The sequence below is a fragment of the Nomascus leucogenys genome, chromosome 11 (assembly GCF_006542625.1).
Source record: "Nomascus leucogenys isolate Asia chromosome 11, Asia_NLE_v1, whole genome shotgun sequence".
NCBI classification, from domain to species: Eukaryota; Metazoa; Chordata; class Mammalia; order Primates; family Hylobatidae; genus Nomascus; species Nomascus leucogenys.
This window is the reverse complement of record NC_044391.1, coordinates 29,608,768-29,620,832: the sequence shown is the minus strand read 5'-3', so window position 1 is coordinate 29,620,832 and position 12,065 is coordinate 29,608,768. Positions and strand designations below refer to the sequence as shown.

At 37.9% G+C, this 12,065-nt stretch overlaps 1 protein-coding gene across 14 annotated transcripts in view; it reads left to right on the top strand.

The window, feature by feature from the left end:
- ICA1 (islet cell autoantigen 1) overlaps positions 1-12,065 on the top strand; it is a 150,514-nt gene that overhangs the window by 26,084 nt on the left and 112,365 nt on the right. For all 14 annotated transcript variants that reach the window (XM_030822148.1, XM_030822140.1, XM_030822151.1 and 11 more), the window contains 2 exons: positions 3,857-3,929; positions 11,099-11,222. In XM_030822148.1, coding sequence (XP_030678008.1) covers positions 3,857-3,929; positions 11,099-11,222 — 197 coding nt within the window. The remainder of the gene's footprint in view (positions 1-3,856; positions 3,930-11,098; positions 11,223-12,065) is intronic.

Genomic DNA, 12,065 nt, shown 5'->3' with positions numbered 1-12,065 from the left:
TTGTATTTGAAAATGAGAAAAATCTAGGATTAAGTAAACTCAATCCTAGCATATTTATTAAAACCTACAAATTCTCACATAACCACCATGCTTCAGTTGCTTTGTATTTCAAGAACATAGTTGCAATGCATTGCCTGTGGTAAATTCTCAATAAGTGTTTGTTGGGAAAAGGAATGCAATCAAAGAGCTGCTGCTAGTCATAGTTGAGGAGTCAGATTTAGAACACTAGAATCTGGCAAATGTTAATTTTTTTTAAAAAAAGAACTCAGGTAAAATGTCGTGGAAAGTAGAGTCTAATAAGTTTTGTATTGGACCCTGGGAAATTCTGAAATGAATAAGGAGATATTTAGTTAGACTAGTTAACAGTATAGTAAGCTGGATTTAGATATGGTTGATCTAGCATATTAATATAAGAAAGCCCACTAACTAACTCCCTGTCTTGCTGGACATTTCTGCCAGTAGTTTAGATTAAAATTTTGAAAGCATACCTATCATTTCTATAAATAACAGGGCACTGAAAGGAATAATATCTTAGATGGTCTGATAAGGATTCAAAATGAACTCAAATTTTAATATATACACAAAGGTTAATGAACTGAACATTTAATGGGACTAAAAAAGCCCCAGATTTCAAAAAGCTCTCCAAGAAGAGTGTCCAGGATGGTGGAAACCATAGTTATTCTACCTCAGAGAGGGTTAAGGGGAAATGTTAGTTGTCAATTACTTGGGAAGCTCTGTCATGTGAAAAGGGATGAGATTCATTCTAAGCATGTGAGGGTAGACCAGACCCAGGAAGAACTTTGTAATGTTAAGGCTGTCCTGTGAGAACTGGGCTGCCTTTGAGGTTAGGACTATGCTGTGAGATGGATCTGAGCTACTATTCTACCTACTATCTGCTGTAACTTTAGGAGAACTATACCCAATTTCTTATATCCTCGTTTCCTTAATGTATGAAATAGAGATATTAGTACCTACTTATTACAGCTATTATCAAGATTAAAGTAGGTAACAGAGTGATGGCTAAGGTTTATTAGTGTTTATGAATATTACACTAACATGTTTATAAACATAACTAATGTTTAGTAGTAATTAATGTTTATGAGTGTGTTTTATGTCCCAGGAACCATTTAGACTGTGTTCCATATGGTATCTCTAGTACATAGCAAGGCTCCTGACCCACTGGCCCTGCCTCCCCATCCTGCATTTCCTCTCTCCCACATGCTTACTTTGCCCTCACCACCATCCAGCCATGATGGCCTTGTCTCAGTTCTCAGTCCACAACCAGCCAAGTTCACACCCAACAGAGCATTTGCTGGCTTCCACCTGGACACTATTTCCCCACATCTTCCCTTCTCATAATTCAGGTTTCAGCCTAAAGGTCACACTGTTTCAAGTCACTGGCTGTCCACCCCTGCTTCCCACCTACCTCACCCCTGCTCACTGTCTAACACGTGACCATGTTTTATTTTATTCATAGTACTCATCTCTCATTGAATTATCTTGGGTGTTCATCTGTTTGCCCACCTTCCCTCCACTATGAGATTAAATTCCATGTTAGCCTATTCACGACGTATCCCCAGCCACACACAGAATACACATTCAGTAAGTACTAACTGAATAAGGTTATGTGTTAGTGCAATTAATATCAATTCTCAGCCCTTTCCTTTTGCAATTGGAAATTTTGAAATAGAAACTGGGTTTGACAAGGATGTTCTAATGGAGATTTCTGCAATGGAGGAAAGTAGAACCAGGAAGCATCTGTTTTGATTTTTATATTCTAAGTACAGTGTAAATTATTATAAGCATATATGCTTTTTATATCTCATAGTTTTCTTTTCTTAAGAACCTAGTAAATACATGCATTATTCAAAAGGTAATTTAATATGTTAATTAAAAATATATTAAACATTATATGTAGGCTCTTGCAGCAGTAGTTTGGCTGAACCAAATGTACCTTAATCAAAATAGCTGCTGTCCTAGGTATGTAGCATCCAGAGTACTTAGCTGTGACAAATAATTTAGCACATGATAGAGGTTTCTGTTGCAGAAATGTTAATACTGATGTTGATGTTTACAGAAAGGATGGAGTCCATCCATGAAATATACGAAAATGATGTGAAAACCTCTTTGATGTGTTCATACCTTGAGTTATCCATAGAAGGCTAACTTATAAACCAAGAAGTTTTATTCTTCTGGTACAGAAAACTTGTGTGCCAAGCTATAATAATGGTCAGATTCTATTGCAATCTGTTGGAAAGTTAATATAAAAATGTTGCGCTGAGTTTTAATATTTGTCCACATTGCTTGCTAATGAAATCCTTTTCTGAAAAACAGCTCTTTAGTACAGTAACAGACAAAAGTAATCTCTGCTGACAGAAGTCTTCTTGCCAGAGTCACTCTGCCACAGCAGAGTGGACGGATTAAATGATGGAAATGTTTCTTATCTTGCCTTGGGCATGATTATGTTAGTATATATAATTGTCATAACTCACAGAACTGAACACTCCAGAGCTGTGCACTTTAGTGCTTTTAATTTATACCTCAATTTTTAAAAAGTGAACAGTAACAACAGAACAACTCCTAAACATACTTTTCGAACGTCCTTGCTCCTATATTCAGGAAATACTATGTGTTAGTGGGTTTTGATGCAGAATACTGATATAAAACACTTGCTAAGGGACAGATTCAGACTGCTGATTTTCTGTTTTGTTTTATGGCGCTCTACTAAACAGGTGGAAGATGCAATTTACTGAAATGAGAATTGGCAAATTTATATTCTTTATAACCAAGTTTTATATTAAGCATTCCTAGAAATGTTTTAATCTTTTAAGTATATATGCATGCATCTGTTTTTATTAATTTAGTCATATTTATAATGAAACAGATCATCTGTGTTCACTCAAATGTAGAAGTGCTTTATGGTACTAGTATATAATGTCTGCACCACTGTGGCCAGTGAACTAGGAGAGAGGAAGAGGGAAGACCTTGCCCTGCCTTACTGAGTGGCTCTACAGACGCAGGATGTTTATCTGCCAGGTTTTCTCGTTGATACCATATCTGGTCCCTAAGTTAGTGGGCAAAGGGTGGAGAAAGTGTGAAGTCTGTTCTGTCTTTTCTTGAGCTATCTCAGTTTCTGAAACAAAGGCTGGAACCACCATGCATTGAAATCAAGTTAGATTCTTCTCAGCACAGCCCCATCTGCCTTTCCCCCAGTTTCCTCTAGTATGGCCACAGCATGGCATTATATTTTCTCCCTGTATGTTTTATGAAATTGTTGGGAAAATAAGGAGTGATGGGGACTGCTTGCCCAACATCATTTTATCAGATGTTTTCTAAATAGACAGGACATCCAGCTGATTGATTTTGTTTGCTTTATCCAGTTGTTTAAGCATGCCATAAAATACATTAGGATCACAAAATAAGTTAACGTCATCTTTTAAATATGCTTAATTGACAGATCCCCCATTAAAAAAAAAAAACACAGCAAGTGGTGAAAGGAATAAATTTGATTATGAATGAATATTGGGTCTCTGGTTTACCAAGTCCTCTAACTGGGCTGTTCACTTAGGATTTCTGTTTTTTGTTTTTCAGCTATTATTTCAGTAGACTGGAAGAAATAACTGTTCTGCAGATCTTAATTTAGGCCACAGAGATGATGAATTCCAATAAATATAGAATAATAGGAGATATTTAAAGGCTTTGGTCACAGTTTCTGTATAGTGCACCACATAACACTAAGCATACTTAGACATGTGGTCTTGTTTTTGGCAAATTGAACACTCTGGTTGTGTTCAATGTAATTATTTTTTATCTCACCACTGTTTTATTTTGCATTTTGTCTGTATTTTTATTACAGCTGTTTCATTCAATTCAGAGAACCTGTCTGGACTTATCGAAAGCGATTGTACTCTATCAAAAGAGGATATGTTGTAAGTATGACATCAGTATGAATAGTGATCAAATAGTAAGAAATAGCAGGGTATTTTGTCTTGATACATCATTTCACATGCTTAGGAAACTAAGAGTATTTGTCTGTGTCTTTAGGCGTTGGGAGGAGAATCTCTAATAATTTTACCAATAATATACATAGCTTATTTATCTTTCAAAGCAAGTATCATATTAGGAGAATTCTGTTTGGATCTCCCATGGATATGGACATGCCATTTATTTTCCCAATTATAAAAGAGTTTTCTCAGTTTGTATCTTGGGCTTTTTACCTTCAGGTTTTTTTTTATGTGATTATCTTCACTCTCTGATATCCAGTTTTGTTCCTTTTAAGATAACAGACAGAAGGCACATACAGTTAATTTGTTGATGACATTTTGTTGACAACATTTCTTCATGAATGTTTTTTGCATTGGATATTAGGTTCCTACAGAACGATATTTTCATATAGTCACACTGTCTTAAAAGCATTAACAACAAAGTTATCTCTGAAATACTAAATATCAATTATGTGTTAGTACATTTTTAAGGTTCCATTAAAATGTAGGTCATTTTAATAATATAATTTCTATATTTTTGAGACTAGACTATGGGAAGTCTTTCTGTTGCTGACTGCTGCCAAACCCCTTTTCAGTAATCACAAATTAATAATTGGTCATTTTTCTACATCAGTAATATTTTATTAAGACAATCATTTTGGTAGGCTGGGTGCATTGTCTGACATCTGTAATCCCAGCATTTTAGGAGGCCAAGGCAGGAGGATCACTTGAAGCCAGGAGTTTGAGACCAGCCTGGGCAACAAAGTGAGACCCCCATCTCTATAAAAAAAAAAAAAAAACCTAAAAATTATCTGGGTACCGTGCATGTGCAGTCCCAGCTGCTCAGGAGGCTGAGACAGGAGGATCACAGTGAGCTATAACGAGCCATTGTGCTCCAGCCTGAGCGACAGAAGGTGACTATCTCTTAGAAAAAAAAAGACAACTACTTCAGGAAAGTCTAAAATCATTATATGTAGAGGCAGTATTTTATAAATTATCTATGTTAATATTTCCTAAGTGTTTGAGGTAAGACTTCTCCAGGGTTCCATCTCCAGGTCTTGATCTGTGAGGAAATTAAGACACATGACCGCCACTCCCCCATTTATCATCCCCACATCCAGTCAGTCTCAAATGCTGGTGTTTTGCCTCCTAAATAGCTCGCAGATTCTCCTTCCTCTCTCCGTCTTCTCTGCCACTACCTTGGTTCAGGCCACCACCATTAGTCTCTCACTTGGTTTACTAACCATTTTTCCTCACTGATCTTGCCTCCACCTCTGCTTTCTCTAGCCTATTGTCTGCACAGCTATCAATCAAAGTACACTTTTAAACCCGATCAGATTCTTCCTTGGCTTAAACCTTGTATTCTGGAAACTATTGGTCAAACTTCTTCTTACTATACCCACCATCCCCCTAGTACTCACCATGAAATGAATCATTTTCATTTTTATTGTAGAAAACAAAATAATTTAGAAAATTGTAACTTTATTTTTTTAAGTAAGTCACATGAAGTTGGTGTGTCCACTTTTCATTAAACAATATATATTGTAACAAGAGAAGAAAAGAAGGATGCTTGCATATTTCCTGTAAATAGTGATTCTCTAAACAGAAATTATGCTTTCCACCTATATTAGTTTCTAAAAGAATATAGAGGAAAAACTTCCCCCAAACCGCCTCAGATTAGTTAATAGAATTATAACTGAACACCATCAAGGCTCATAATTATCTTGTAATATAAAGGGTTAGAATAATGTCCCCACCCTTGAAGTAGTCACCTGGTTGTGCCAGCAGAGCTGGCTGTGGATGGTGGGTAAGCCCTTTTATGTCTACCTGCTAAGCTCGTATGAGCCATGCCATCTCAGTAGAGACAGGAAGGAGGAGTTCTGCCCTGCGTGGAATTGAAAGAGATCCCAACTTTGATGGAAGACTAAAAATAGTGTGGTTAATTTGAGGATGTTGCTATGTAGCTGTCAAGGAAACAAAAATAAGGAAAATCTGTGAACTAATATGGAGTGATTTTGAGGATATGCTTTTAAGTGAAAGAAGCAAAACATAAAAGCATATCTATAGTATGCTATCCTTCATGCAAGCAAGAAGGTGATATAAAATATAAATGTAAAAAAAGGTAATATACATAGGGTGTGTGTATTACCATTTTTCTATATTACATCACATTTTACCATCTATATCTATATCTATATCTAGAGAGCAGGCCTGCTCATTGTGCAAAGGAAATTTAGGAAGGATAAACCAGAAACGAAAGAGACTGGATACCAGTGGTGGATGAGGATGGGGGAAGGGTTGGAGAGGAGGGAATGAGAATGGAGGAGCAAAGGTGAAGAGGGAGCTATGAGATACCTTCCCATAGCTCTGATTCATAAAACCATAGTAACATTTCATAGACTCAAAAAATGCTTAAACCCAGGCAGATGTGGGAAAATCTAAAATGGAATACAAACAGTAACAAATGAACCTGATTGCATTATAAATGAATAACATTGTCACAGTGATCAGAATCGAGTAAAAAAAGAACTAACCTCAGTAGTTTTGGAACATAATTATTTTTAACTAGATGCTGAGGCTAAACACAAAAAGAATTACACATGGAAGCCGTACTCTCATTGGTAAATTTGTTTCTTATAGGAATATGGGTTAGCAATGCTGAAACTACATTATGCAAATATTGAAGTTGAATAGATAAGATATTGTAGATGATGAGAGCCAGATTTCTCACTCTCTACGTTAGAAAGAAGTTACAGATAAAGAAAAGGAGAAGCTAGAAGGAACACTGTGGTGTTGCACTGGCATCAAAGGTGCCACTATGAAGCCATTGTTTTTAATATCTATACAGATAGATACATACAGAAATAAATGCAGATGAGGGTGTATGCATGGGTTAGTGTACATTCATATATTTCCTGCTTCTGTGAGCTGACATGACCTAGAAGCACTAACACCCCATAGCAGTGAGTACATCTGGCACCCAGATCTTGCTTTCTAAATACCTTTCCCCAGTAAAAGAAATGTTCCTTGGAGAAGTGGTTGATTCTAGGATTGGGGCAGGGAAAATCCAAGATGCATCTGTATTATTTGTAGCACTAGAACATAAGGAAGTGCTTGAAAAAGGATATGTTGAAAGGACACAGGAGCAAACCTGTGATCAAAGCTGGCACAATTTGAGCAACAAACTAAATAATGACAGTATTGAATTATAACCAATAGAATAAAATTAATTTTCCTTAAATCTATATGAAGAGAGAGAGATAAATGGTGGAGAAGGGACAGCTTTTTCTCATAAAATAATTTCAGTTAATTAATAGAAAGAATGAGGGAACTACAAAATCACCATCAGGCAAACACCACAGTGAGAATTGTGACAGGTGAGATTCACTGAAGAGTGTTAGAATTAGTGAGTGAAAGTTTGAGGAGAAAATGGACATTTGCATCATCTCATGTATTCCCCCCAAGATTTTTAATGATTATGAAAGGAAAAAAAACATTCTTAACTTTGCAGTGAAGAAACCTAGCAGATACCTCCTTAACCAAGTGGTTGAGCTTGACATCACGAGTGATGAGGAACACTGATGTCATGTAACCTCTGATGCTGTGCACTAAGAAAGACACTTCACCATTGTGTATCCTTCCCAAATATCCGTAACCACAGTCTAATTCTGAGAAATCAGACAAACCCAAACTGAGGCACATTCTACAAAATATCTGACCAGTACTCTTAAAATCTGTCAAAGTCATGAAAGATAAAGACTAAGGAATGGTCACAGACTTAAGGAGACTAAGGAAACTCAATATTTTGGTGCCAGGGGAGACCCTAGATTGGATCCTGTAACAGAAGAAGAATGTCAGTGGAAAAACTGGTAAAATTCAAATAAGGGCTGTAGGTTAGTTGATAGTATTATACCAGTGTTAATTTCCTAATGTTGATTATTGTACCATGATTATGTAAAACGTAAATATAAGGGGATGCTAGGGGAAGGTATACAGGAACTCTGTATACTGTTTGTAATTTTTCTGTAAGTCTATCGTTATTTCAAAATAAAAGTTTAATACGTGTAAATTGGATCACATTGCTCCCCTACTTTTAAAAGCCTCCAATAATACATAAAATGGAATCCGACTCCCATTCTTATACATAGGACATGATCTGGCCCCAGTTCACCTCTTCAGCCACCTTTTCCCTTGTCCACCAAACTCCCGAGGCCTTTTGCACTGGATGTTCTGCTGCCTGGAAGGTCCCTGCTCTCATAGTCCCAAGACTATTGTCATTCAGAACTCAGCCTAATGATCAGCTGCTCAGAGACGCCTTCCCTGATTACCTTGTCTAAGGCAGCTGCGGACCACTCACTCTTACTCCCCATCTCTCATTGCGCTACCTGGTATTTTTCTTTTTTGTGTTTCGTGTTTGTGATTATGTTTTATTTTCTATCTCCTGCTGCTTGAATATAAGCTCTGTAAGTGTGGGGAACTCCTTTATCCTCTTCATCACTGTATTCCAGTGGCAAGAACTGTGCCTCATATGTGTTGGATCATCCATAAATCTGTACTGAGTGAGTTAATGCTGTCAAGCTAATTAATTTCATAGTTCCATAGTTGCCTTGTTTTTAAGGGCACATCTGGAAACCTAATTAGCAAGTAAATATAAAAATGTTTTTGTCTCTGAATTCTCAAGTCCCAGATAATTGAAACCTTATTAATAGGACATTTTGAGTTATCTTTTTTATTTTTGCTTTCTTCTTATAATAGAGACAGGGGTTCTTGCTATGTTGCACAGGCTGGTCTTGAACTCCTAGTATCAAGCAATCCTCTTGCCTCTACCTCCCAAAAGTGCTGGGACTGCAGATGTGAACCACCACACTCAGCCCTTTTTCATTACCTAATACCTATGTTATACCTGAATTTTGAACTTCTGTAAGTTAATTTCAGTATTTGAATTTTTAAAATTAAAGAATGACCATCCCTTCTCAGATAATCTAACCTTGATCCTGATGGAGCTCACACTTCTTTCCACTGCCCTCTGAGTAAGTATTGCCAAGTAATCAGAGTCAGCACCTAAAATGAAACCTGTTTGCTGCCCCAAGTTAATCCCCAAGTGCCTAAAATGACCCAAAATTATTTTTAAATGTTTCAGCCTACTTAGGTTTATTTAGGAAAGCGTACATTTTGCCAACCATGTAATCATTCGGGTACCACGAATTGGTTTCTTCCTAGCCTTAAGCTAAATGCATTCATTTGTATGTGACTTGAGACTTCAAGGTAAAAAGGGTGACAGTAGCCTCATGCGATTAAGAACAAAAATGAGAAATTGCTCTCCATAGGGAAAGATTCATTGTGGAATTGAGTGAGGCACATATTAGTCAGTGGGGAGGAGAAGGAATGGAAGGTATTAAAAAACAAAAAACCTTCTTATAATTATAGGAATTTTAAAAAGCTACATAGAACCAGGGCATGAGTATTAAAAGGCAATAAGTATTTAAACTGAAAGTGTATGAGGATAACAAGGCAAAATTGTAGTTAATTCAATTCACAAGCATTTAATTAGCACCATGAATTTAAGACTTTATGCTCAGCCTGGGGAATACAAAGTTTGGGTGAGATCCCTGTCTTGGAAAGCTTAGAGCCCCCTGGGAAAGAGAGACACATGCCCAGTCACACAAGGTGAGTGCTAAGTCAGGTGCCCAGAGAGCACTGCTGTCCGGAGAAATAGGGATCAATTGCTTCACAGAGAAAGGAACCTGCGAGCAGGCCTTTGATTGTGAACTTGATTTTTGAGAGACAGAAGAGAAGCAGGGTCATCATTTATCTCTCAGGAAAAATGGATTCTAAAAGCCTCTCCTTGACTGGGCCTTCCCAAGGGAATGTTTAGAGTGAAACTATAGTCACAAATTAATAAGGTAGCAGTATCGAGTTTAGCCTTCACCTTTGGATTTGTGGTTCCTGCCTAATGTTCTACAATTATTGTTGGTGAGATTATGTCAGGAATGGGGGTGTATTCTTAAAGAAAAGTGACTGGATTGTGAAAACTGACAAGAATCCTAGTAGCATTTAGAAAGCAGTTTTAGAGACACATGGTGTGTAAATACATCAATACAGGAATAGGAAATAAAAGTAGTGTTCAAAGTATGTTGATAGTAAATGCTGTGTTTAGGGGGAAAGCACATCCTAGGAAGCTAAGTGTCACTGTGGTGCCTGTGGCTTGGCTGCTGGTGTGTGTTCAGGACCCCCACTGTACCATTGTGTGGGTATGCTGTATTTTATTAAACTAGTTCCTAGAATAAGGAGAGTGTTTTATTGTTATAAATAATGCTGCTATGATTGTTTTTGCATTTACATCTTTGTGCCCATTTTGCTACTTCCTTAGGAAGTACTCCTAACAGTAGACGTGCAGAGTCCAAAGATGCATGCAATTCTATGATTTTTTAAATGTTTACTGTCAAATCAATCTGCAGAAAGCTTGCACCAAATCACTTACCCACCAATAATACCATCTGAGGTTGTCTTTAAAAATAAGGCCAAGATTAGGCATCACCAATTCAGATTTGGTTCCAGCTCTGTATTTTTAAAACCCACTGTCATCAACCTGATGACCTCCCCACCCTCAGTCCCTACCCCCACTTCCAACCAAAAACCTGTGTCACGGCTGAGGTATTTGAATTGCTTTACAATGGAATAGAATGTAACTCAAAAAGCAGAGATCAAAAGTCAGCAGGAGAGAATAATGGGAGGCAGCTAGCACTGCATCCTAGGCAGCCACAAAAGATTCCCACAGTCATACTTGACAAACCCAACTCCTTTATTTCAGCTCGAAGCCGCACATTATGGGCTTGCTTTTCAGTACAGAGGTCATTTTCTGGTTCTGATTACAGGGCACCAAACTCACTGACAGATGTATTCAAGTGAATTTGATCTCTCTTATTGTAAATGGAAGAACAGCATGAAAGTTAAATGGGGGGTAGGGGGAGCTTACCTTGTAGCCTGCCACTTGGATTTAATTTCATCTCGTCTTCGCCTCTGGAAGAGAGAGGACCTTGTGATTTGTCTTTCTTGTTCCCTTTGTAATCAAAATGCTCATTGTTCATGGCTCCTTTTGGTCTTTTCTTCATCAGTCTTGTCTCAAGAAGAAAACGAACTGGGAAAATTTCTTCGATCCCAAGGCTTCCAAGATAAAACCAGAGCAGGAAAGATGATGCAAGCGACAGGAAAGGCCCTCTGCTTTTCTTCCCAGCAAAGGTGTGTGGCCTTCAGTGGGGCTCTATTTGGGGGGATCTGAGGAGACTGGGACCCACCTACTCACGAAAGGGAATCTCACAGTGTTCTTTAGAAGGATTTTGCCGGAGGCTGAGGAGCTGCTCTGTACTCACTAGTTAGGCAGTTTGTACTTAACTCTCTAATTAAGATTAACACATAGGATTTTTTTTTCCTCCCTGTTAATTAAAAAAATTTTTTTTTTCATTTTTCTTTTGGTCTATAGGGGCATTATATATATCAATCACTATGAGTGCTGTCCTAGGCTTATGTTTGACCTTCAGTGTTGCTTGTAGCAATCAGTCTGGTCCCCTTCCCGCGGCTGATTAAAGCAGGAGCCTAATGAGACCAGGTTGAAGGGTTCCCTCTCTGCTCTCTGGGGACCAATTAACTTCAGAGAGGTGCTGTTCTCATGCCCAGGTCCACACTGCTCAGACCCCGGACCGTAACCTGGGAGTGTATTAGAAACGCAGAATCTAGGCCCTACCCCAGACATGCAGGATCCACATCCACATTTTAACTAGACCCCTGTTATTTTGATGTAAATTCAAGGTTGAGAAGCTCTGGTACAGGGAAAATTGTGGTAGATGAGTGGCTTTTTTTTTTTTTTAAACACAACCGTGACTCATTTTTATGGTGGATGTTAAATAAGCAGGAGCCCCTGCACACAGTCACTCTCTGCGCCTGAGAAAATTGACACTCCTCCTCACTCCCTTCTTTCCCAGTAACTAACAGACCCCCAAAATGTCACCCACTAATAGTAGGCACAATGTAGGTAGTTCCCACAAATATTCAAGCTATAGAAATTTCACTTACTCAAATTGTCCA